The sequence below is a fragment of the Scyliorhinus torazame genome, chromosome 12 (genome assembly GCF_047496885.1).
Source record: "Scyliorhinus torazame isolate Kashiwa2021f chromosome 12, sScyTor2.1, whole genome shotgun sequence".
NCBI classification, from domain to species: domain Eukaryota; kingdom Metazoa; phylum Chordata; class Chondrichthyes; order Carcharhiniformes; family Scyliorhinidae; genus Scyliorhinus; species Scyliorhinus torazame.
The window spans coordinates 156682250-156709201 of NC_092718.1; the positions used below are offsets into that span (position 1 = coordinate 156682250).

At 54.2% G+C, this 26952-nt stretch overlaps 1 protein-coding gene across 1 annotated transcript in view; it reads left to right on the plus strand.

The window, feature by feature from the left end:
* Positions 1–496: 496 nt before the first annotated feature.
* Positions 497–26952, plus strand: part of LOC140386680 (cytochrome P450 2D3-like) — a 167500-nt gene continuing 141044 nt past the window's right edge. Inside the window, exons 1-2 of the mRNA XM_072469230.1 lie at positions 497–796; positions 5417–5585. Coding sequence (XP_072325331.1) covers positions 587–796; positions 5417–5585 — 379 coding nt within the window. The 5' untranslated portion in view covers positions 497–586. The remainder of the gene's footprint in view (positions 797–5416; positions 5586–26952) is intronic.

Below are 26952 nucleotides of genomic sequence, written 5' to 3' on the forward strand. Positions count from 1 at the left end.
TGTCCGCCGACTGGCGCCCAAAACGGCGCAAATCAGACGGGCATCGCGCCGCCCCAAAGGTGTGGGATGCTCCGCATCTTTGGTGGCCGAGCCCCAACATTGAGGGGCTAGGCCGACGCCGGAGGAATTTCCGCCCCGCCAGCTGGCGGAAACGGCCTTTGTTGCCCCGCCAGCTGGCGTGGAAATGACTGGGGTGGACACAGTAAGAAGCCTTACAACTCCAGGTTAAAGTTCAACAGGTTTATCTGGAATCACGAGCTTTCAAGATGTAGTTCGTTCATCAGGTGAGACTGAGGCAAAGAAACATTATGGCTGGGAGGAGGTCCAAATTTTAATTTCAACGAGCCTGTGATTGTCAGTCCAAATCCACACCTTCTTTGGGTGTCACTAAGGATACAGCTGCTTTTTAAAACAAACATTGCCTAAAATCACAGATTGGGTAAGCTAAAGTCACATGGTGTTGTTTGTTACATAAGAATGAAGGACTCCTCCCTGAAAAGCTCTGCAGCGAAGCTCACTGACAGTCAGGTGAGACTGGGAACAGTTTGTTGGCTGCTGGACAAGTGTTTTTGTCTCTCTGGTAAAGATGGAGCTCTCAGCTTTCCCCGGGTTCCTGTTCACTGTATTTGACAGATACACTGTGCTGGCCATGTTCTTCACTGTGTTTGCTCTGATCCTTGACTTCATGAAGAGACGAAAGAAGTGTCGGAACTACCCTCCTGGACCCTGGGGTTTGCCTTTCATTGGGAATATTCATCAGGTAGACTTGAACAATCCTCACCTATCGTTTGCAAAGGTAAATCCAAACAGTGAGATAACAAAGAGTGAATGGAGCTGTCTTGATGTGAGGAATGCAGTTCTATGGGTCTCATTTAACCCTTTCATTCTCTTTCCCACTTTTATTGGGGCTTATTGTTTCTACCCTATAAATTGTATATAACTTCATTCCCTCTTTGACACCAACTTTTCTTAACCTACTTGTGTTCTTCTTTAGTGATTTTTAAAAACTTGTTTCTTTAAATGGAATTCAGTGTAACTTTTGTGTTGAGAGCTTTGTTGTCCCCAGCTTGGACTGTGTGAAAGGTTGTAAGGCGTGCACAAGGGATAGTCACAGTTAAGGGTAGTTGGAGGAGAGTCCAATTTTACTCTGTAATAACATGGTCTGTATAAAATTTGTATCGTTACCTAACCACGTGTACATTAACAAATTGTCGTTCTGGCAAAGTCACCAACAGTCCTGTAGAATCATTCCTAGACAAGATCACGGAACGCAACGCACAGGAAACAGTGGCATAGTGGTATTGTCACTGGACTAGTATTCCAGAGACCCAAGGAAACGCTCTGGGGACCCACCATGTGGGCTAAACAGCTGGTTGGTAATGCAGAACGATGCCAGCAGGTTCAATTGGTTCAGGTTCAGAAGGCCGTACCAGCCTTCCCAAACAGGCGCCGGAATGTGGTGACTAGGGGCTCTTCACAGTAACTTCATTTAAGCCTACTTGTGACAATAAGCTATTATTATTATGGTGAAATTTGAATTGAATAAAAATCTGGAATTAAAAATCTAATGGTGGCCATGAAATCATTAATGTAAAAACCCATCCGACTCACCAGGGAAGGAAATCTGCCCTCCTTACCTGGTCTGGCCTACATGTGCACTCCAAATCCACAGCAATGTGGTTGACTCTTAAATACCCCCTCAAGGGCAATTAGGGATGGGCAATAAATGTTGGCACAGCCTGCGACACCCAAGTCCTAGTAAATATTTTATTTTATGTTCCAGAGATTGCATTACACCCATTCGACCGATCTCTCTTTTCCTCTATTTGTAGATTTTTCTTCTCCCTTCCTCTCTTTCCATCTTGCTTGTCTCGCCTTTAATTCAGTTTTGTTTTACTGTGTCTGATCCACCGACCATTTCTTCTCTCTGTGCTCTTTCTTTATCGGGTTGAATGTAACATTTGGATTTAATATACTTCTGGTGTCAATTTAAATTGAAGTCACAAAAAGAAAAGTCTGCATTTATATAGCGCCTTTCACAAACACTGGCGATCTCGCCGTGATTTGTGGCCAATGAGGAACATTTGACGAGTAGTTACTGTTATAATGTAGGAAAGGCAGCATACATTTCGTGTACAGAACGATTCCACAATCAGCAACACGATAAAAACGGAAAACGAAGGAAATATCGGCTGGACAGGTAGTATCTGCGCCAAGAGAAACAGAGTTTACCAACTCAGCTCATCAGAACTGGGAAAAGTTAAAGATGCGCTGGGATTTTGAGTGAGAGGTTGCTGCACTGCTGGGACAAGGACAAAACGGGATCTGTGATAGGTTGAAAAACAGGAGAGATTAAATGTCAGAAGACTTCACGAGGGGCCAGAACTTCAGAGGACAGAGTCGGATTGCCACCTCACTCTTTCTACCCACACTGGGATGGAGCTGCACATTGCTCGCCCTGCCTTCCGCCTCGGGCCAAGTGTGGGAAGTGCATTGCACTGGGTTCCTGTGTTGGATCCCAGTGTCGGCCATCAGCACAGGGGGATACTGAAGCCCCTTTTGGGCGGCACGGAGGCACAATGGTTAGCACTGCTGCCTCACAGCACCATGGACCCGGGTACAATTCCGGCCTCGGGCGACTGTCTGTGTGGACTCTGCACGTTCTCCCTGTGTCTGCATGAGTTTCCTCCGGGTGCTCCCACAGTCCAAAGATGTACAGGTTAGGCGGATTGGCCATGCTAAATTGCCCATTAGTGTGCAAAAGGTTAGGTTGGGTTACTGGGTTTACGGGAGTAGGGTTGAGGCGTGCGCCTGAGCTTAAGTAGGGTGCTCCTTCCAGGGGCCGGTGCAAGCACGATGGACAGAATGGCTCCTTCTGCACTGTAAATTCTATGATTTTGCAGCACTAACAGTAATTGTGGGGTGCGGGGATAGGGTTGGGTGGGGGTGGTGGGGTGGTAATGTGGGAGCACAGCTGGTAGTTTAGAACCAAGGAGTTTGAAATGCTTTTCGTTCCTCTGACCTTTCTTGGCTAACTATTCTGCGAAGAGAGCTGGAACCATTTGAAGTCTCCGATTTAAATCAGAGTTTCGGATGTTTACAGATGCAGGATTATTGCTCAGTGGAAGTTTGAACTTCCTGACTGATTCCCGGGCAGTTCTTGCTCTGGGATTCCAGAGGAATTTCCCCCAGAGGAATTTCCCCAGTGTATCTTCTGGGCCATCTCCAGGGTACAACCCCACCCTCCCCCGGCCACTGGAGATTGGAAGTTCCTCCTGGACAGGAGCAATATTGAATGACAGAAGATTAGTCCTCCAGGGTCAAAGCGTCTCGAGCAGGTGTGCTACTGTCGGAAAGCGAAGATAATGAGAAGATTGAAACATGCAAAGAGAAGGAAACAAAATGGTGCTGGTGATGGGGAGTGGTGCCGGGGGGAAGGGGAGGGGGCTGTGGGGGTGAGGGGGGGGGGGCGGTGGGTGGTGAGACGTGTGTTGTCGCATTAGAGTTCATGATCTGAAATTATTACACTCAGTGTTGAGTCCAGAAAGCTGTAAAATGCCGAATCAAAAGATAAGGGGAGCGATTGAACCAAATGGGAACTATGTCCCATAGCAAGCACATTTAGCCGGGTGTTTCCCGGCACTCACAGCGAAGAGAAACACAACTCTACTGAACGTGGCTCCGATTAGATACGGGGCTTCAGCGGGAAACGAGCAGCCGAACCAGCACTTAGACCTGTTTTCTGCACTGAGGAGCCCCGCTCGCCGAAACTTTGCAATGCAGGGAGCGAGGGGGACGCCAATTTTAAATGGTGACCTGAACTCTCGAGCCCTCAGCGCAACCCCCGAACCCCACACCCCAGTCCCAACTCACGGTAAGGGGGGCGCTGGCCCACACCTGCACAGGGCACCTCCAGCCAAATCATTGCTAAGCAGAAAATGGCACCTTGGTAGTGCCAGGCAGGCACCCAGGTGGCACAGCCAGGGTGCTAGGCTGGCACTATGAAGGTGCCCAGGTGGCACCGGCAGTGACAGGGCACAACCCTGCCCAGAGGGCATGTACCTACGGCCTTCTGATTCCCATGGGAGTCCACCACAAATGCCATTCCATCCGGTCCCGTTTGTGGAGACGAGCACTTAATGGCACTCACCCGAGTTCTCCAAGGTGAAGGGATAGTTCCCAATGCCTTGGTTACCTCAGGGAACTGCATATTAGAGTGAGACTAGCTGTCTTGCTATAATAATCATAATAATAATTGTGGTGATATGCATCACTGTAAATACACAAGGGGTTAATGTAGATACACTGGGACTAAGTAAACACTAGAGGGAGCACCAGAGACATCATGACACACAGACATTCAACCAATAGGTCAGTAAGATAGGACACGACCAGTGGGCAGTCAAGACACACCCAGAGGTGACACTACCACAAGGGGGCTACTCATATGAAAGGACAGGGCACACATGCTCTTTCTCTTTCCTTTGGCGACACTCCGAGAGACAGGGGCAGATCAAGAAGCATCACACCCCCCGCATGGATTAGAGCAGACTGGTTAGTTAGACTGAGTTACATTAGCAAGATCAGCAAGAGAGTCGAACTCAAGTAGGAGAATTGTTAACTGTTCAATAAATGTGTTAAACCTATCTCCAAGTCTGAGCCTTCCTTTGTCAGAGTACACATCAAGGAAGCAGCTTATGCTACATGAAGAAGCATAACACAACAGTAATATGCAGATTTGCCCAAATGTGACCCCACCCATAATGGGCGGGCTCCTCATTGCGACATCTTGCGAGATTACGGTTGATTAGGTCCCAGGAGTGGGGTGTCCGGCAGTTATAAGCCACGTGGCACTGTGGCCTGCTGCTTTTCAGATGCAGCGTGGCCGGTAGATCATGCCCGAGGTGTCCCTCAAGCTTAAATTGAGTCTCATTTTGTTGTGATGTGATTGAGCGATAAATATTGGCCAGGACATCAGTGATAGTCCCCACCTTCATAGTGCCGTGACATCTGTACATCTTTGACAGCCACCAAGCCCCAAGCAGACATTTGAGCCTCACTTTATAATCTCACCCAAAAGGCATCTGCTGCTCCAGCAATACACTCCGTCAGTGAAGTTCTGGAGAGTCAGCATAGATTAATGTGCTCAGGTGCTGCAGTCAGAGTTTAATCTGGAACCTTGTGACTCAGAGACAAGAGTGAACGTAACTGAGGCTCGGCTGATACTCATTGTGTCAACGGCAAAGCCGCACCTGCACACTCCGTGGGCCAGGCCTGTTACCTCGAGGACCTGGAAGATCAATCCCAATGTATAAATTAACAGTAAAATGATGCCTCTCATTCAAACTCTGATCAACGTAGTCTTTGACCTATAAGTGATCAACGTCCCCCAGTTAATTTTTTTTCCATTTTTAAGCTGTGGAAGAAATACGGTGATGTGGTCGGTGTACAGTTTGGATGGACAAACACTGTGATACTGAACGGTTATGAAACTTTAAAAGAAGCACTGGTGAAGAAATCTGAGGATTTTGCTGACCGCCCAGACTTACCCATGTACCAATATATGATGAAGACTGCAGGAGAAGGTAACTGGATACCTGACCTCAGAAACCAGCTTGGGAATTTATTTGGGGGTGGGGTGATGCAGGGGGGGTGGCTAATTATTCTTTGGTTTGAATTGATATTTTCAATGCTTCGAACAGATTTGAACTGTTTCTATTGATAAACAACACCCCATCACCTTCTCAGTCTGTAGAGGATTCTGTGGAGGGAGAGGAATGATCCTCAGTTGGCTAGGTTTAATGCAGTTCATTGCGGTGAGAGACATGGGAGTCGAATTCACTTAATAATGAGAGCGGCTCCACGTCATGCTTTCCGGTGGTGACAAAACACCTTCCGATTTAATCAAAGAGCATGGGATGTGGGCGTTGCTGGCGAGGCCAGCATTTATTGCCCATCCCTCACTGCCCTGGAGATGGTCTTCTTGGACCGCTGTGGTCCAAGTGGTGTACAGTTGGTACTCTCGCAGTGCTGTTAAGAAAGGACTTCCAGGATTTTGGCCCAGCGACAGTGAAGAAACGATGATATTTTCCACGTCAGGATTCTGTGTAGCTTGGAGTGGAACCTCCGGGTGGTGGGGATCCGATGCATTTTCTGCCCTTGTGCTTCTAGATGGTAGGGGTCATGGGTTTGGAAGGTGCTGCTGAAGGAACTTTGGTGACTTACTGCAATGCATCTTGTAGATGGTACACACGGCTGCCACTGTGTGTTGGTGGTGGAAAGAGTGAGTATTTGTCATGGTGAACGGGATGCCAATCAAGCAGGCTGCTTTGTCCTGGATGGTGTTAGCTTCCTGAGTATTTTTGAAGCTTCATTCACCCAGGCCAGTGGAGAGTACTAAATTATACTTCTGACTTGTGTTTATTGATAGGGGACCATCTTTGGGATGTCAGGAGGTGAGTTAATCTTCGTGAATTCCAAGCATCCACCCTCAGGATGTTGATAATGGGGGATTCAGTGATGGTAATGACATTGAATGTCAAGGGGCGATGGTTAGATTCAGATTCTCTCTTGTTGGTGATGGTCATTGCCCAACACTTGTGACTGTTACTTCCCACTTATCAGCCCAAGTCTGAATAATGTCCTGTGTAAACGCTGTATAAACACAGCCTGCTTCAGTATCTGAGATGTCGTGAAAGGTGCTGAGCATTGTCCAATCGATCGAAGAAACTGAAAAGATGGCGCAGGAGCATGGCGACTCTCTGCGAGGTGTCCCTTGCAGATCATCTTCTATATTAATTAGAGCCATTTTAGTCTTTTAGATCTAAAAACTAACAAAATCACGAATCATGCTTCTTTGAACTTACGGGTCTGGAGATTCTTCGACTTCTGTGTACCGAGTCACATGACTTGGTCAGACCTGACTGGGAAGGACGTCACCGTTGAACCTACTTCGACCTTGAAATGGGACTAGTGGGCTCAACCCCGCCTGGAGAAGGATCTAACGTCCGAGGTCCCCAATTCGGCATTCAACTATGTGATCTGGCTCGACAGGACACGGAAAGGCCCGCCCAGTGTCCATACCCTGACAAACCTGATCAGGAGGCAGAAGAGGCCTGAAAAGTAGGCCCGACTAGGCCTAGATTGGGGGGCTTTCAGTCCGGCCATCGATGCTGGGTTTGGTCACGTGGGCCAGCCCGACCTGATCCAGTAGCAGAAGAGGACCGATGGATAGGCAGAAGCTGCTATCGACCCAGGAAATGGAGAAAATGTGCTGGTCTTCAAGTGAGATTAAAACAACGCGGTTCCTCCCTGGAGTAAAGAACAAAGAAAAGTACAGCACAGGAACAGGCCCTTCGGCCCTCGAAGCCTGCAAATGTGTAAGCCATTGAAAACTAACTGGACAAGCTTAATGCTAGACTTACTTTTCAGAGAGAATTGAGAGACTGCCGGACACATGGCTGAATCCTGCCTTACCTGACTGTGCTTTGCAAACTGAGGACATCTCAATTCATCGGATGGACCGCACGGCATCCTCTGGCAAGACAAAGGGCGGTGGAGTTTGTTTCCTCAGCAACACCTCATGGTGCTCAGATGTGGCAACCCTGACGAGTTGTTGCTCTCCGGATCTCGAATACGTGACTGAAGTGCCACCCCTACTATCTTCCACGGGGGTTCACTTCTGTCATTATTATAGCGGCCTATATTCCACCTCAGGCGGAGGTGAAGAAGGCACTTGATGAATCGTTCACTGTTATAATTAACTTTGAAACAAAATACCCGGAGGCCTTGTTCACCGTGATTTTAACCAGGCCAATCTCAAGTGTATTTCCAAAATTTTACCAACACATTTCCCACCCCACCAATGGCCCTAATATCCTTGACATCCTCTTGCTGTTATACAAACATCAAGGGCGCCTACCGTTACATCCTTTGGCTACAATTTGAAAAATCAGACCACAGGACGCTGCTCCTTCTCCCAGCACACATGCAGAAACTAAAGCAGGTGGATAGGAAAGTCATGCAATGCTGGCCTGAGGCAACGGAAGACCTTCTACACAACTGTTTGGAGTCAGTGGATTGGCCCATACTCAAGAACTCAGAGGCCAACCTAAACGAGTGTGCTACAAACGTCACAATCTTCATCAGTAAGTGTTTTGAGGACTGCGTGCCACAGAGGTAATATGAGCATTTCCTAATCGGAAACCATGGTTCAACCCGGAAGCCAATTCCCTATTAAAAGTCCAGATATGAGGCATTTAAAATGGGAGCCTGTGGTAGTATGTATTAGGGGTCATGTGGGACTGTGAAGTCGTGATGCTATTGGCTGACAGATCCCGGGTCCTGATTGGCTGTTGACCCCTGGCTCCGCCCTGAAGGCAGAGTATAAGAACCCGAGCTTCTCCCCGCCGCTCCATTCTGTTGCTGAACTGCTGGGGAATAGTCTCGCTTAATAAAGCCTCATCGACTTCATCTCTACTCGTCTCTCTCGTAAGTCATTGTGCGCTACAATTTATTAAGCGAGCTTAAAGGACTATGGAGCTTCGAATCGCCCCGGAATGCCTGCGGATCAGCCCCCACGCAGCGAACTCGGCAGCAGTTTTTAAACACTGGCAAGCTTGTTTTGAATTTAACTTTTAAATTGAAATAATATTTATTTATGAAACCAGTTAACACTTTATAAACCCACAGTAAACATCTTAACAACTATCAATACCAATAACTTCCCCAAAGAATATCGACCTCGATAAGTAACTCTTAACCTTTCCTTGCAACATCCATAAGACAAAAAAGAACCCTTTGACAGGAAGATATCAGGTTTAACTTATCTACAGAAACAGGTATTATTTTTAAATCACCAAAGGATCTGGAGACAGTCTTTAGATTGCAGAGAGAGAGACTAATACACCTTCTCGTTGTGACTGTGGCTATCCAGCTATCAAAATGAAACTAAAACACACCCTGTAGCTGCGAGCCCAAAGCGAAAGTAAAAGCAGACAGGCAGCCTAGCTCCACCCACTCTCTGACATCACTGCAGCTATTTAATAAACATCCATTTCTTAAAGGTACACCCACTACAGCTATTCGACAATCACCCATTTCTGAAAGGTAATCTCACATGACACCTCCCCCCCAAGAAAAAAAACCCATCAACTTCAAGATGGTTTTATTTTTCACCTTTTCCTTTCTTTTAAGAAATCTGGACAATGAATATCTGTTTTTTTTTAACAAAACAAAACACGCAAACATTTAATAATAACATGGTCCATTTTTGTTCTTCTTCCTCCACCTGGAATCTTTCTCGCTTGACAGTCTCTTTGAACAAGATGGTCTCTGCATGATCCATCCATTTCTCTAAGCCTCGGCATTTCTCTTTAAAGTTCAATCTGATCACAGAGTCCCTTGTAATTCTCTAACACAGGAGCATTGGTTATCACAGCTTTCAGGCAGTCAAATGCCTGTTGGAACTCCGCTGTCCACTGAAATTTTCAATGTTTCTTCAGCAAGTCCATCAGTGGAGCAACCACACTGCAGAAATTTGGCAGAAATGTACGATCAAATCCACTCATGCCAAGAAATCGGATTATTTCCCTTCGACTCGAGGGTATTGGAAACTCCCCAATAACTTTTGTTTTCACATCCCATGTGACCATTCGGCCCTGTCCGACTGTATGGCCAAGGAAAGTAGCTTGGGCTTTTCCATATCCACTTTTGGCCAGGTTTACCATCAAACCCGCCTCTTGAAGTCGATTGAATAACTCCATCAGATGTTTTAAATGTTCTTTCCATGTCTGGCTGAAAATTACCAGATCGTCGATGTATATCGCACAATTGGGTAATCCTGAAACAACTGTGTTAGTTAACTGTTGAAATGTGGCCGGGGAGTTTTTCATGCCAAGTGGCATAACTTTGAATTGGTATATACCATCTGGAGTCACAAAAACTGAAATCTCCTTCGCCCTTTCGGATAAAGGTACCTGCCAGTAACCTTTAAGTAAATCCAGTTTGGAAATAAAAGCTGATTGTCCCACTTTCTCAATGCAATCCTCCAAACGTGGGATAGGATAAGAGTCCGTTCTTGTAACTGCATTAACCTTTCTATAGTCCACACACGACCGTTGGGTACCGTCTGGTTTTGGTACCATCACTCTGGGTGAGCTCCATTGGCTGCAACCCACTTCAATTATGCCATTTTTAAGCTTACTCTACATTAGTTCAAAAGGACTGAATTTGGATGATTCATTAGGTGCATCCCTAATTGCAAACAGTACAAATGGAATTCCTTTATCCCATTCCTCTGGATAATCTTGACAATAAGCCCTCAACATTGTCTTTAATGTCTGATACCACCTTTCTAAAGCTCCCTGTGATTCTGGATGCTAAGCAGTTGATTTAAATTGTTTTAATCCTAAGCTATCCATAGCTTCTTTGAATAACCTTGAGGTAAAATTTGATCCTTGATTCGATTGTATTTCTGTGGGTACTCCATACCTCGTAAAGAATTTAAGTAATTTCTCCACAATCGTTTTAGCTGTAATATTGCATACTGGAATGACCTCTGGAAACCTAGTGGACACATCCATTATAGTCAAAAGGTATTGATACCCACTTTTTGTTTTAGGAAGTGGTCCGACGCAATCAATTAAGACCCTTGTGAAAGGTTCCTCAAATGCTGGAATGGGTTTTCAGGGCACTGGTTTTGTCACTGCTTGAGGTTCCCCCATCACTTGACATGTGTGACATGATCGACAAAATTTAACTTGATCTTTATGTAGTCAAGGCCAATAAAAATGTTTTTGTATTTTAGCTTGAGTTTTCCTTACTCACAAATGACCTCCCACTGGTACCTCATGTGCACCTCCTTTCCATACCTTACCGGCAATACTACTTGATCAACTTCTGCCCACTTTTCATCCGCCTGCATATGTAAAGGTCTCCATTTTCTCATCAAGACATCGCTTTTACGGTTATAACATTCTGGTATACATTCAGATTCCTCTAAAAATGTCCACCTCATCCTCCACCTGTTCTTGTTCTTTTCCAACCATCTGATCAAAAATCATTTCTGATAATTGCTCTTCAACTTCATCTTCACTCTTTGATTTCTCCTCTTGTCTTAACCTGTGACTTTGCGACCTTGGTACTACACAATCCGGATAAATCCCAGGACACTCGTCCTTCAACACTTCAGTTGTCTGATTTTCTACTGGCTTATCAACCACAGTAGGTATCACTCCCACCATGATCCAGCGATATCATTACCCAAGATAAACTGTATTCCTGGACAAGATAGTTTCTCTATTACTCCTACTACCACTTCACCACTCTTCACTGGACTTTCCAACCTTACCTTATATAATGGAACACTACTCTTCTCACCCTGAATTCCACATATTACCACCTTTTCTGGCAACTCTTCCCAAACTACATAACTCCTCATCTCTTACCATTAAAGATTGACTAGCTCCCGTATCTCTTTACCTGATCCTTCTGGTACACATGAGTAAACTATACCCACACAAGTAAATTCTTTAAAGACATCTGGCACCTTCTCATCAATCACCTCTTGAGCAGGCTGTACAATCTTTTGCCCCTCCTTCACTTCACTTGGGCTTTCCTTTACCACTTTAACAAACCCCACTGTCTTATCCTGTTTTACCACATCAGCCTTCCCAGTGCTTTTCTTCAACCACCAACACTGTGACTTTACATGGCCTAGTTTATTACAGTGAAAACATTTGAAACTTTTCATTTCTTTTCCACCCTCCCGGATTTCTTTTTTAATATGAGGAACACTCTCCTTATTATCTCCCATCAGATTTCCTTTACCTCTACCAGTTGAGTATTTCTCATGTCCCCAGTTTCTATCCCTCACAGGCTTTAACTGATGTCGGAAACCAAGCTTTGATTTCTGAAATAATTCACAATAATCTGTCATTTCTGCTGCTAACCTCACAGTTTTAACCCTCTGCTCTTCCACATGAGTTCTCACCACATCAGGAATTGAATTCTTAAACTCCTCCAAAAGTATAATTTCTCTGAGAGCTTCATATGTTTGGTCTATTTTCAATGCCCTTATCCACCTATCAAAATTACTCTGTTTGATCCTTTCAAACTCCCGGTATGTTTGACCAGGTTCTTTCCTGAAATTTCTGAACCTTTGTCTGTAGGCTTCAGACACTAGTTTATATGCACCTAAGATGGATGTTTTCACCTCCTCATACATCCCAGATACCTCCTCCGGTAGTGATGCAAACACTTCACTGGCCCTACCTACCGGCTTTGTTTGAATCAGTAATACCCACATGTCCTGTGACCATTTATCTTGTTTAGCTACCTTCTCAAATGAAATGAAAAAGGCTTCTACCTCCTTCTCATCAAACCTTGGCACTGCGTGGACATATTTAAATAGATCCCCACAAGCCTTCGACTGTGACGCTCAAGCTCATTATCCTCATCACTCTACTCAGACCGTATGTTTTTCTTTCCATCCACCAATTTTAACTGACTGTCAATGTTTCATGGCCATTTTCTGAAGTTCAAACTCTCTCTCTTTTCCCCTTTCCTTTCTCTCCGTTTCTTTTTCCTCTCTACCTCTTTCTCTCTCATTTTCTTTTTCCTCTCTATCTCTTTCTCTCTCCTTTTTCTTTTTCCTTGATCTGTACCTCCCTTTCTCTTTCTTTTTGATCTGCTAGGGCTATTTTTTCTTCTCTCTCCTTTTCTTTTTCCTTGATCTGTATCTCCCTTTCCCTCTTTTTCTCTCATTTCGTATTCAAGCTGCTTTAATTCTTTTTCATTTCAAGTTGCTTAATCTGCAACTGGATCTTCGCCATTTCCAATGAGTCAGACTGTATCTCAGGCAATTTCAAATGCTCAGTGAGTGCGGCAAGTACCTCATCTTTTCGCGTTCTGTCAGGTAATGTTAATTGCAATGTTTTTTGCCAAATCTAAAAGCCTGTTCTTAGTCTCTGTCCGTAAGGTATTGTATGTGACCGTCTCCACCCCAAAAAACTTCTGAGCCTCTGAAAGAGCCATTGTCCACAACACACTCCCTACTTAAACTGGAATACCACACCTGAAAATCTCCCACAATATGCTCACCCCTCACTGTCTTTAAGTTCACTGAGCCAAATCAATAGATAGACTTTTATCCCCCTCGAGCCCCCAATTTGTTATGGGCCAGGGTTTAGAGAACCCCAAAGTGCATCATGGAGCTCACCTGACCCACAACTTTTAATAGATTGTGGTTATGGGGAGCACATGGGCCTACTTTATAGGTATGATGCAACAGAGATCTACAGTACTTTTAAATTTAACAATGTTTATTTATGAAGCCAGTTAACACTTTATAAACCCACAGTAAACATCTTAACAACTGTCAACACCAATAAATACCCCAAAGAATACAGTACTCTATAAGTAACTTTTAATCTTTCCTTGCAACATCCATAAGACAAAAAAAAAACCTTTTCCAGAAAGACATCAGGGGTGAGATTCTCCGACCCCCCCCACCGGGTCGGAGAATCGGCGGGGGCTGGCGTGAATCCCGCCCCCGCCGGTTGCCGAAGTCTCCGGCACCCGAGATTCGGCGGGGTGGGAATGACGCCCTGCCGGTTGGCGGGCCCCCCCGCGCGATTCTCCGGCCCGGATGGGCCGAAGTCCCGCCGCTAAAATGCCTGTCCCACCGGCGTAAATTAAACCATCTACCTTACTGGCGGGACAAGGCGGCGCGGGCAGGCTCCGGGGTCCTGGGGGGGGGGGGGGGGGGGGATCTTGCCCCGGGGGGTGCCCCCACGGTGGCCTGGCCAGCGATCGGGCCCACCGATCCGCGGGCGGGCCTGTGCTGTGGGGGCACTCTTTCCCTTCCGCCTCCGCCACGGTCTCCACCATGGCTGTAGAGGGTTCCATCTCTGCTACTCCACTACTGGGCCGATATCTGGGGTTTGAGTATCTGTGTGTGTCTCTCTCCAGCTGGCACTGAAACTTCAGAGGCCAGGGGATGCCGCACTGGGACACCTCCACCGGAGAGAGCACTGAATCAAGCCTGCCGTTTATCCCTAACCGGAAGCCTGTAGTTTATATCATACAGATATCCAGACCCCCACCAATGCCCAGGTGATTCTCTCTCTTGCCGGTGGTACAACACCCACCCGGTTCCTACTTCGCTGGAGTAGCTTTCCCAAGAGAGAGAATAGGACACTGCTGTTTATTACCTAACCAGCAGCCTGTCCTGAGTGAACGGGTTCGAATCGTTCAAGATGACCCTAGATTCTCGACCCCGGAATTAAGGTGAGGAATATCTTAACAATGACTTGGTCAGAGATCGCTGGTGAAAGATTGAAGAATTTAAACGACTCCAATTATCAGCAAATCGAGGTTTATTGCAAAACCCAGGTCAAAATCATCAAACAGAAGAAATTATAATAAAATCTTAAACTCTAACACAAACTAAGACTATTCAGGAAGTACTATAACGGACACAACGTAAAATCTTATTGTTACACAATTTTAGCAATGACACAAAACACAAATCAAGCCCCTGCCCCAAAGCCTCAACCACTATCAAAGTCAAGGGAGTTTCGCAAGCTGCTGCAGGGTACTTACGGTCACAGGCTGCGAGAGGTCAAGTTGAAGGTGGAGAGGTCAAGCCAAGAATCCCTCAATCGAAACACAGCCCCTTTTATATTGAATTACCTGGCTTTTTCCTGTGTTCGGCCAGCCCCTTTTGCATTGAATTGGTAAGGTTTAAAGTTCCCGCTGGTCCCGCCCCCTTTGAGCCGGTCAGACCTGTCAACTTCCGGGTTCTCCTCGCAGGTCCGCTCCTTCCAGCCAGGCAGACCTGTCCCGATTTGAATTTGGCGCCGACTCCGCCCCCTCCACCCAGTGAGTTCCTGCCGGCGGCTCCTGTCAAGATTGGAGTACCTCCCCCAGGTCCGCCTCCAACTTGGTTTTTTCTACCGTTTATCTTCAAGGGCTTTTCCAGCGCAATATACTAAGCCCAGACAGTCTGCTTTTTTAGATAACAAGGTTAAGCTCTCTTGTGAAGATTTTCAAAGTCTTCCATCTGCTCCGGAGATCGCCGCTATTCTCACCTCGCTATGTTGATGGGGTGTTGATTGGATTCTGCTCTGGTGGAGGCAAAGTCATTTACATCTGCATGGGGCTATGACCATCCCATTGTCCTGCTTGCAGGCAGGCCCCTTTGTATTACCATGCCCCTTTGTCTGTGTTTTAATCTTATCTAGTTGTCTGGCTCCTTCTTCCTTGTAGCTCCTGTGGGGGGGGGGGTTCGTAAATACCTATGCCCCTACTCAGCTCAGCGGACCAAGCCTGCTGGGAAATTTGGTTACGTTCCTTTGGCTGAAAAGTGTCCAGTTTACAGTCTCTGGGTTTTATTCTTGGGCAGTCCAATAAGGGCCGAATTGCCCGAAAACCTTACAGGTGCCCCTTCGATACGTCCCTACCTGCTTGGACCATATCGACACAGGTGAAGGGCAATCATTTCCTTTTGTGTGGACCGTAGGCCCCCCCTCATCAACATGCGAAACTACAAGTCCCAAGACAGTTCCCTTAATCTAGGCTATCCCTAATTTCATTGAAAGGGAAAGACAAGACCATACTTAATTCAAACACACAGTAACATACACACATTTCACCGGAACCCCAAACGTAAGGGTCCCTGTACATATATCACAATCAAGTAACTGAAACCCGCGAATCCATACAACTATTTACATTTGAATCTCTTTATTTCACTAAGGATCCTCTTTTCTGGGCTGCACTTCGCTTCTTCCCAAAAGCCCGTTTGAAGGCTCTTCATTTTCCTCCGTCGTCGATACCTGCAGCTGAGAGGTTCAGTACAACTGAGGCGACAGCATAATGTACCCCCTGGTACAACATTTTCTTTGTGGGGACAAACACTAAACCATTCTCAGGCCCCCTGGTGGTGATCGGGCAGTTGTGAGGGTTGATTGGTTGGGCTGTGGGCAGGGGTCTCTTTACCTGAACCAGCAGTTCGGTAGCTTTTACAGTCATCCCTTCCCTGGGCGTTACACATCCCTCCCCACTGCAGTCAATTCATCCCGTTCCCTGGGTTCTGCCACCACCTAACAAAAGTGATCGATGCCCCTTGTGGACATGCCTTGGTAGACCCCCATAAACACAAATAAATGCCCTGGTCAGAAGCCCACCGCTTATCCCAGCAAACAGTGATCCTACCCGGTGACACCGTGATGGTCCGGTAGGTGTTGTCCAGGCGTTCCCAGTCCGAGGACCGATCCCTCATGTCCAGGCTCAGCTTCCTGAGCCACCACCATCTCCCCAAAGGAGCGTCCCCCTTACAGGTTAAACACACCCGCCTGCCCTCAGTCACCCTAACCCGGTCAGTCGCCACCTGTATCTCCTCGCAGAGTACAGCGGCCTCTCCATAGGTGAAGCTCTGGTGGCTGGAGTACCTGGTCGAGTTCGACCCCAGCCACCCAGGCCACCTCCCCAGTTGTGAGTAGCGGGTCTGCTCTGTGGCCACCTGGTCTCCCTGTCCGGTAGTGACAAGAGGGGCTCTGCCGCCAGAGCACCCATAGACGAAGGACTATTCTGTCTCGCCTCTGCGGAGTTCTCCCGGTCCCACCATCGCCAAGATCATCAGCAATCGTCGGGTGCCCCATCTGTAAAACAGACAAAACAGATGCTTGCCTCTACAGAACTACCTACCTTAAAGTGCATGGCTTCTATCCAGCGGCAGCAGCAGCTCCCGCTTTGAAGTTGGGAAATCAACATGAAATTGTCGCAGCCTGTCTGTGGTTCTGTGTCCACAGCCCGGCTCCACTAGGGTCCTAGTGCCTGCTGCTCATTCATTATATCACTGCACTATGCGCTTCTGTGATCCCACGATCCTAAATAACCCACACACCACTAAACACTAATAAGAACTAACAGGGGGAAAATGCTATATACAATGCCACCCGTCTCCGGGTGGCCAAATTACAACTGGTCCCCGCTAAACAGGGTCTGTTCACCTGTTTGGACCAACGGCTCGGGCCAGACCTCCCCCTCCCGGGGGTCCGGACTGCCCCTTGCCTCTCCTTCCCCAAAGGAGTTCGGGGATCCCTTTCTGCTCCCTCTGGAGACTGGGCTACCTGTGGCAGCACTGGATAATGTCCTACATCCCTCACCGTTCCCTTCTACTGGGGACCATCTTACCGGGGGCTTGGAGACCCGATTGCTCCTTCGTCCCCTGGATGGTTCCCACGCCCAAGGTGATACCTCCCTCTCCTCTGCCTCCCTAGCCTCTATACTAAGGCAGGCCACCTGACCCACAGGTAAGGGCTTGGGAATCGTTACCGTCCCTGGGCTGGGTGCTTGCAGCACTGTCGGTTTCTTTGGGACTGCCCCTTCAGGACAGCACCTTGTCACCGGTTGTGTGACCGTGGAGTCAGGGACCTCCCCCACCGTCGTTAATTCTACGGGGGGTTCCTCCACTACCACCCCCAGTCTTCCCCCCAACTTGCTCTTTCTTGCCCTTAAGGGGTGGAACAATTTAAATTGACTGATGTGGCGTTCGCAGGGGTCCCACCTTAAGGGATTTAAACTGCAAATAGCCGCTGAGGCAGCCTCCAGAATGGGACCCTGCACCTGGACCGGACCAGGGTCTGGGGCTAGAACTACCCCTGCGCTCCCTTTTTCCTGAGGCTGCTCCCTGGGTAGTCATACGGGTTCTTGTGGTGTGGGTGCGGGCAGGCCCTGGCCCGTTGCCATTGCCACCTGTCCCGACCCAGCTGCTAGGCTCTGCAAAAAGGCTAAAAGCCTTTTCAAGTTGATGGTTTCCGGGGCAGCTGCTCCTGCCGCTGGGGTCTGACTTTCTACTGCGGGAGCCCTCTCCTCCTTGCTAGGGTTCTCACACTCCCTCTTGAAATGCCCGGTCTTTCCACACCCGTAGCATACCGGTCTCTTGTCGGAGGTCCGGGTGCCCTCATGCTTCCACTCGCTCTTAGGAGGTGCTCGTGTGATTCCATGCACCTGACCCTTATGGGGCTTTTCCTCACTCATCTCCCCGTTGCGATATGCAAGGGTGAGTTTTCTAAGGACCTCTGCCTCATTAAGGTCCGGACTCTGCGGGTCGAACCAGTGTTCGGTCTTTGCCCTAACGTGAGGGAGACAGTTAGCTACGAGGGTCTTCAGCCAGTGGGCTGTTCTCTCATCTAAATTCTGCCTATCCGCGGGAGTCCCGCACGCCTCCACATAGGCAGTCCACAGCCTGTCTGTGAACATATTTGGCGATTCCCCTAGCTGCTGCTTGGTTTCCCCCACGCTCATGAAAGGGCTACCCAGATTCAAGCCCATTGCCTCCAGATCAGCTCCGTGCTGCCACCCATGTGTCAGGTCGTCCCCCATTCCCGGAGGTCACTGCCCTGCATAGTTGGGGATCTAGGGACATCAGGAGCATCCTTACTTGCTCCCCCTTGTCGCAGTCATTAATGCTGGCAGCCTGCTCCACCTCCATAAAATGAAGCGACGGATCCCCTTTCGGAGTTAGCCTGGGAAAGTGGGCCACCATCCCCCTGAGCGCGGATGCCCCATGAGGAATGATAATGTCGCCCTCAACCGGTCCCCTATTCGCCAGCCCCGCCGGGGGACTATACCTTCTCTGCTCCTCCGCCTCCCCGGCGTCCAGCTCTCCTGCCCCGTTGGGTAGCCCCCCTGTCCCCGGGCTAACTACCCATATAGGAGACGCCGCTATCTGGGCATACACCACTGACCCCTCTTGGACCTGCCCCTGACCGGGCTGTCCGAACCCTACCTGCTGACCCGGCCCCATCACCGGCATCCCAGGCAGCGGTCTGTCCCCATCCCATGGGGACCCACATACGAAACAAGGCGGACACGCCGCCAGCTGGGGGAACCCTGCCGACCCCTCTTGGACTTGCCCCTGAACGTGCAGTCCGATCCCCCCCTTCCGACACGGACACAATTCCGGCGCCTCAGGAGGCGGTCTATTCCCCTTAGCCTTTGGGGCAGTGGGGCGAGGAGAGCAGAAGTGGGCAAGGGGACCAGCACTGGGGCGAGGGGAGCAACAGTGGGTGAAGGGAGCAGCAGCGGGGCGAGGGAAGCAGCAGTGGGCGAGGGGTGCAGCAGTGGGGCGAGGGAAGCAGCAGTGGGTGAGGGGAGCAGCATTGGGTGAAGGGGGCAGCAGTGGGCGAGGGGAGCAGCAGTGGGCGAGGGGAGCAGCACTGGGGTGAGGGGAGCAGCAGTGGGTGAGGGGAGAAGCAGTGGGTGAGGGGAGCAGCAGTGGGCGAGGGGAGCAACAGTGGGTGAGAGAAGCAGCAGAGGGGCAAGGGGAGCAGCAGTGGGGCGAGGGGAGCAGCAGTGGGGTGAGGGGAGCAGCAGTGGGTGAGGGGAGCAGCAGTGCGGCGAGGGGAGCAGCAATGGGGCGAGGGGAGCAGCAGTGGGCGAGGTGAGCAGCAGTGGGCGAAGGGAGCAGCATTGGGTGAAGGGGGCAGCAGTGGGTGAGGGAAGCAGTTGTGGGTGAGGGGAGCAGCAGTGGGCGAGGGGAGCAGCAGTGGGTGAGGGGAGCAGCAGTGGGCGAGGGAAGCAGCAGTGGGTGAGGGGAGCCGCAGTGGGTGAGGGGAGCAGCAGTGGGTGAGGGGAGCAGCAGTGGGCGAGGGAAGCAGCATTGGGTGAGGGGAGCAGCATTGGGGCGAGGGGAGCAGCAGTGGGGCGAGGGGAGCAGCTGTGGGGCGAGGCGTGCAGCTGTGGGGCGAGGGGTGCAGCTGTGGGGCAAGGAGAGCAGCTGTGGGGCAAGGGGTGCAGCTGTGGGGCGAGGGGAGCAGCTGTGGGGCGAGGGGTGCAGCAGTGGGGCGAGGTGAGCAGCTGTGGGGCGAGGAGAGCAGCATTGGGGTGAGGGAAACAGCTGTGGGGCGATGAGAGCAGCATTGGGGCGAGGGGAGCAGCAGTGGGTGAGGGTAGGAGCATTGGGGCGAGGGGAGCAGCAGTGGGTGAGGGGAGCAGCATTGGGTGCAAGGGGAGCAGCTGTAGGACGAGGGGTGCTGCAGTGGGGCGAGGGGAGCAGCTGTGGGGCGAGGAGAGCAGCATTGGGGCGAGGGGAGCAGCATTGGGGCGAAGGGAGCAGCTGTAGGACGAGGGGTGCAGCAGTGGGGCGAGGGGAGCAGCAGTGGGGTGAGGGGAGCAGCAGTGGGGCTTGGGGAGAAGCAGTGGGTGAGGGGAGCAGCAATGCGTGAGGGGAGCAGCAGTGGGTGAAGGGAGCAGCATTGGGTGAAGGGGGCAGCAGTGGGCGAGGGGAGCAGCAGTGGGCGAGGGGAGCAGCAGTGGGCGAAGGGAGCAGCATTGGGTGAAGGGGGCAGCAGTGGGTGAGGGAAGCAGTAGTGGGTGAGGGGAGCAGCAGTGGGTGAGGGGAGCAGCAGTGGGTGAGGGGAGCAGCAGTGGGCGAGGGAAGCAGCAGTGGGTGAGGGGAGCAGCAGTGGGTGAGGGGAGCAGCAGTGGGTGAGGGGAGCAGCAGTGGGTGAGGGGAGCAGCAGTGGGTGAGGGAAGCAGCAGTGAGTGTGCGGAGCAGCAGTGGGTGAGGGGAGCAGCAGTGGGTGAGGGCAGCATCAGTGGGGCGAGGGGAGCAGCAGTGGGCGAGGGGAGCAGCAGTGGGGCGAGGGGAGCAGCATTGGGGCGAGGGGTGCAGCAGTGGGGCAAGGGGAGCATCAATGGGGCGAGGGGAGCAGCAGTGGGCGAGGGGAGCTGCACTGGGGTGAGGGGAGCACCACTCGGGTGAGGGGAGCAGCAGTGGGTGAGGGGAGCAGCAGTGGGTGAGGGGAGCAGCAGTGGGCGAGGGGAGCAGCAGTGGGCGAGGGGAGCAGCAGTGGGTGAGGGGAGCAGCAGTGGGGCAAGGGGAGCAGCAGTGGGGCGAGGGGAGCAGCAGTGGGGTGAGGGGAGCAGCAGTGGGTGAGGGGAGCAGCAGTGGGGCGAGGGGAGCAGCAGTGGGGTCAGCGGAGCAGCAGTGGGGCGTGGGGAGCAGCAGTGGGTGAAGGGAGCAGCATTGGGTGAAGGGGGCAGCAGTGGGCGAGGGGAGCAGCAGTGGGCTAGGGGAGCAGAAGTGGGCGAAGGGAGCAGCTTTGGGTGAAGGGGGCAGCAGTGGGTGAGGGAAGCAGCAGTGGGTGAGGGGAGCAGCAGTGGGCAAGGGGAGCAGCAGTGGGTGAGGGGAGCAGCAGTGGGCGAGGGAAGCAGCAGTGGGTGAGGGGAGCAGCAGTGGGTGAGGGGAGCAGCAGTGGGTGAGGGGAGCAGCAGTGGGTGAGGGGAGCAGCAGTGGGCGATGGAAGCAGCAGTGGGTGAGGGGAGCAGCAGTGGGTGACGGGAGCAGCAGTGGGCGAGGGCAGCATCAGTGGGGCGAGGGGAGCAGCAGTGGGCGAGGGGAGCAGCAGTGGGGCGAGGGGAGCAGCATTGGGGCGAGGGGTGCAGCAGTGGGGCGAGGGGAGCATCAGTGGGGCGAGGGGAGCAGCAGTGGGCGAGGAGAGCAGCATTGGGGCGAGGGGAGCAGCATTGGGGCGAGGGGAGCAGCTGTAGGACGAGGGGTGCAGCAGTGGGGCGAGGGGAGCAGCAGTGGGGTGAGGGGAGCAGCAGTGGGGCTTGGGGAGAAGCAGTGGGTGAGGGGAGCAGCAATGGGTGAGGGGAGCAGAAGTGGGTGAAGGGAGCAGCATTGGGTGAAGGGGGCAGCAGTGGGCGAGGGGAGCAGCAGTGGGCGAGGGGAGCAGCAGTGGGCGAAGGGGGCAGTATTGGGTGAAGGGGGCAGCAGTGGGTGAGGGAAGCAGTAGTGGGTGAGGGGAGCAGCAGTGGGCGAGGGGAGCAGCAGTGGGTGAGGGGAGCAGCAGTGGGCGAGGGAAGCAGCAGTGGGTGAGGGGAGCAGCAGTGGGTGAGGGGAGCAGCAGTGGGTGAGGGGAGCAGCAGTGGGCGAGGGAAGCAGCAGTGGGTGAGGGCAGCATCAGTGGGGCGAGGGGAGCAGCAGTGGGCGAGGGGAGCAGCAGTGGGGCGAGGGGAGCAGCATTGGGGCGAGGGGTGCAGCAGTGGGGCAAGGGGAGCATCAATGGGGCGAGGGGAGCAGCAGTGGGCGAGGGGAGCTGCACTGGGGTGAGGGGAGCACCACTCGGGTGAGGGGAGCAGCAGTGGGTGAGGGGAGCAGCAGTGGGTGAGGGGAGCAGCAGTGGGCGAGGGGAGCAGCAGTGGGTGAGGGGAGCAGCAGTGGGGCAAGGGGAGCAGCAGTGGGGCGAGGGGAGCAGCAGTGGGGTGAGGGGAGCAGCAGTGGGTGAGGGGAGCAGCAGTGGGGCGAGGGGAGCAGCAGTGGGGTCAGCGGAGCAGCAGTGGGGCGTGGGGAGCAGCAGTGGGTGAAGGGAGCAGCATTGGGTGAAGGGGGCAGCAGTGGGTGAGGGAAGCAGCAGTGGGTGAGGGGAGCAGCAGTGGGCAAGGGGAGCAGCAGTGGGTGAGGGGAGCAGCAGTGGGCGAGGGAAGCAGCAGTGGGTGAGGGGAGCAGCAGTGGGTGAGGGGAGCAGCAGTGGGTGAGGGGAGCAGCAGTGGGTGAGGGGAGCAGCAGTGGGCGAGGGAAGCAGCAGTGGGTGAGGGGAGCAGCAGTGGGTGAGGGGAGCAGCAGTGGGCGAGGGCAGCATCAGTGGGGCGAGGGGAGCAGCAGTGGGCGAGGGGAGCAGCAGTGGGGCGAGGGGAGCAGCATTGGGGCGAGGGGTGCAGCAGTGGGTCGAGGGGAGCATCAGTGGGGCGAGTGGAGCAGCAGTGGGCGAGGGGAGCAGCACTGGGGTGAGGGGAGCACCACTGGGGTGAGGGGAGCTGCAGTGGGTGAGGGGAGCATCAGTGGGGTGAGGGGAGCAGCAGTGGGCGAGGGGAACAGCAGTGGGGCGAGGGGAGGATCAGTGGGGCGAGGGGAGGAGCAGTCGGCGAGGGGAGCAGCAGTGGGACGAGGGGAGCAGCATTGGGGCGAGGGGTGCAGCAGTGGTGCGAGGGGAGCATCAGTGGGCGAGGGGAGCAGCACTGGGCTGAGGGGAGCAGCAGTGGGTGAAGGGAGCAGCAGTGGGGCGAGGGGAGCAGCAGTGGGGCGAGGGGAGCAGCAGTGGGGCGAGGGAGCAGCTGTGGGGTGAGGGGAGCAGCAGTGGGGTGAGGGGAGCAGCAGTGGGTGAAGGGAGCAGCAGTGGGGCGAGGGGAGCAGCAGTGGGGCGAGGGGAGCAGCAGTGGGTGAAGGGAGCAGCAGTGGGGCGAGGGGAGCAGCAGTGGGGCGAGGGGAGCAGTACTGCGGTGAAGGGAGCAGCAGTGGATGAAGGGAGCAGCAGTTGGTGAGGGGAGCAGCAGTGGGTGAAGGGAGCAGCAGTGGGTGAGTGGAGCAGCAGAGGGTGAGGGGAGCAGCAGTGGGTGAGGGAAGCAGAAGTGGGGCGAGAGGAGCAGCAGTGGGTGAGGGGAGCAGCAGTGGGGTGAGGGGAGCAGCAGTGGGTGAGGGGAGCAGCAGTGGGTGAGGGGAGCAGCAGTGGGCGAGGGGAACAGCAGTGGGGCGAGGGGAGCGTCAGTGGGGCGAGGGGAGCAGCAGTGGGCGAGGGGAGCAGCAGTGGGACGAGGGGAGCAGCATTGGGGCGAGGGGTGCAGCTGTGGGGCGAGGGGTGCAGCTGTGGGGCAAGGGGAGCAGCTGTGGGGCAAGGGGTGCAGCTGTGGGGCGAGGGGAGCAGCTGTGGGGCGAGGGGTGCAGCAGTGGGGCGAGGTGAGCAGCTGTGGGGCGAGGAGAGCAGCATTGGGGTGAGGGAAACAGCTGTGGGGCGATGAGAGCAGCATTGGGGCGAGGGGAGCAGCAGTGGGTGAGGGTAGGAGCATTGGGGCGAGGGGAGCAGCAGTGGGTGAGGGGAGCAGCATTGGGTGCAAGGGGAGCAGCTGTAGGACGAGGGGTGCTGCAGTGGGGCGAGGGGAGCAGCTGTGGGGCGAGGAGAGCAGCATTGGGGCGAGGGGAGCAGCATTGGGGCGAGGGGAGCAGCTGTAGGACGAGGGGTGCAGCAGTGGGGCGAGGGGAGCAGCAGTGGGGTGAGGGGAGCAGCAGTGGGGCTTGGGGAGAAGCAGTGGGTGAGGGGAGCAGCAATGGGTGAGGGGAGCAGCAGTGGGTGAAGGGAGCAGCATTGGGTGAAGGGGGCAGCAGTGGGCGAGGGGAGCAGCAGTGGGCGAGGGGAGCAGCAGTGGGCGAAGGGAGCAGCATTGGGTGAAGGGGGCAGCAGTGGGTGAGGGAAGCAGTAGTGGGTGAGGGGAGCAGCAGTGGGCGAGGGGAGCAGCAGTGGGTGAGGGGAGCAGCAGTGGGCGAGGGAAGCAGCAGTGGGTGAGGGGAGCAGCAGTGGGTGAGGGGAGCAGCAGTGGGTGAGGGGAGCAGCAGTGGGTGAGGGGAGCAGCAGTGGGCGAGGGAAGCAGCAGTGAGTGTGCGGAGCAGCAGTGGGTGAGGGGAGCAGCAGTGGGTGAGGGCAGCATCAGTGGGGCGAGGGGAGCAGCAGTGGGCGAGGGGAGCAGCAGTGGGGCGAGGGGAGCAGCATTGGGGCGAGGGGTGCAGCAGTGGGGCAAGGGGAGCATCAATGGGGCGAGGGGAGCAGCAGTGGGCGAGGGGAGCTGCACTGGGGTGAGGGGAGCACCACTCGGGTGAGGGGAGCAGCAGTGGGTGAGGGGAGCAGCAGTGGGTGAGGGGAGCAGCAGTGGGCGAGGGGAGCAGCAGTGGGCGAGGGGAGCAGCAGTGGGTGAGGGGAGCAGCAGTGGGGCAATGGGAGCAGCAGTGGGGCGAGGGGAGCAGCAGTGGGGTGAGGGGAGCAGCAGTGGGTGAGGGGAGCAGCAGTGGGGCGAGGGGAGCAGCAGTGGGGTCAGCGGAGCAGCAGTGGGGCGTGGGGAGCAGCAGTGGGTGAAGGGAGCAGCATTGGGTGAAGGGGGCAGCAGTGGGCGAGGGGAGCAGCAGTGGGCTAGGGGAGCAGAAGTGGGCGAAGGGAGCAGCTTTGGGTGAAGGGGGCAGCAGTGGGTGAGGGAAGCAGCAGTGGGTGAGGGGAGCAGCAGTGGGCAAGGGGAGCAGCAGTGGGTGAGGGGAGCAGCAGTGGGCGAGGGAAGCAGCAGTGGGTGAGGGGAGCAGCAGTGGGTGAGGGGAGCAGCAGTGGGTGAGGGGAGCAGCAGTGGGTGAGGGGAGCAGCAGTGGGCGAGGGAAGCAGCAGTGGGTGAGGGGAGCAGCAGTGGGTGACGGGAGCAGCAGTGGGCGAGGGCAGCATCAGTGGGGCGAGGGGAGCAGCAGTGGGCGAGTGGAGCAGCAGTGGGGCGAGGGGAGCAGCATTGGGGCGAGGGGTGCAGCAGTGGGGCGAGGGGAGCATCAGTGGGGCGAGGGGAGCAGCAGTGGGCGAGGAGAGCAGCATTGGGGCGAGGGGAGCAGCATTGGGGCGAGGGGAGCAGCTGTAGGACGAGGGGTGCAGCAGTGGGGCGAGGGGAGCAGCAGTGGGGTGAGGGGAGCAGCAGTGGGGCTTGGGGAGAAGCAGTGGGTGAGGGGAGCAGCAATGGGTGAGGGGAGCAGCAGTGGGTGAAGGGAGCAGCATTGGGTGAAGGGGGCAGCAGTGGGCGAGGGGAGCAGCAGTGGGCGAGGGGAGCAGCAGTGGGCGAAGGGGGCAGTATTGGGTGAAGGGGGCAGCAGTGGGTGAGGGAAGCAGTAGTGGGTGAGGGGAGCAGCAGTGGGCGAGGGGAGCAGCAGTGGGTGAGGGGAGCAGCAGTGGGCGAGGGAAGCAGCAGTGGGTGAGGGGAGCAGCAGTGGGTGAGGGGAGCAGCAGTGGGTGAGGGGAGCAGCAGTGGGTGAGGGGAGCAGCAGTGGGCGAGGGAAGCAGCAGTGGGTGAGGGCAGCATCAGTGGGGCGAGGGGAGCAGCAGTGGGCGAGGGGAGCAGCAGTGGGGCGAGGGGAGCAGCATTGGGGCGAGGGGTGCAGCAGTGGGGCAAGGGGAGCATCAATGGGGCGAGGGGAGCAGCAGTGGGCGAGGGGAGCTGCACTGGGGTGAGGGGAGCACCACTCGGGTGAGGGGAGCAGCAGTGGGTGAGGGGAGCAGCAGTTGGTGAGGGGAGCAGCAGTGGGCGAGGGGAGCAGCAGTGGGTGAGGGGAGCAGCAGTGGGGCAAGGGGAGCAGCAGTGGGGCGAGGGGAGCAGCAGTGGGGTGAGGGGAGCAGCAGTGGGTGAGGGGAGCAGCAGTGGGGCGAGGGGAGCAGCAGTGGGGTCAGCGGAGCAGCAGTGGGGCGTGGGGAGCAGCAGTGGGTGAAGGGAGCAGCATTGGGTGAAGGGGGCAGCAGTGGGCGAGGGGAGCAGCAGTGGGCGAGGGGAGCAGCAGTGGGCGAAGGGAGCAGCTTTGGGTGAAGGGGGCAGCAGTGGGTGAGGGAAGCAGCAGTGGGTGAGGGGAGCAGCAGTGGGCAAGGGGAGAAGCAGTGGGTGAGGGGAGCAGCAGTGGGCGAGGGAAGCAGCAGTGGGTGAGGGGAGCAGCAGTGGGTGAGGGGAGCAGCAGTGGGTGAGGGGAGCAGCAGTGGGTGAGGGGAGCAGCAGTGGGTGAGGGGAGTAGCAGTGGGCGAGGGAAGCAGCAGTGGGTGAGGGGAGCAGCAGTGGGTGAGGGGAGCAGCAGTGGGCGAGGGCAGCATCAGTGGGGCGAGGGGAGCAGCAGTGGGCGAGGGGAGCAGCAGTGGGCGAGGGGAGCAGCAGTGGGGCGAGGGGAGCAGCAGTGGGTGAGGGGAGCAGCAGTGGGTGAGGGGAGCAGCTGTGGGGCGAGGGGAGCAACATTGGGTGAGGGGAGCAGCAGTGGGGCGAGGGCAGCAGCAGTGGGTGAGGAGAGCAACTGTCTGGCGAGTGGAGCAGCAGTGGCTGAGGGGAGCAGCAGTGGGGCGAGGGGTGCAGCAGTGGGTGAGGGGATCAGCTGTAGGTGAGGGGAGCAGCAGT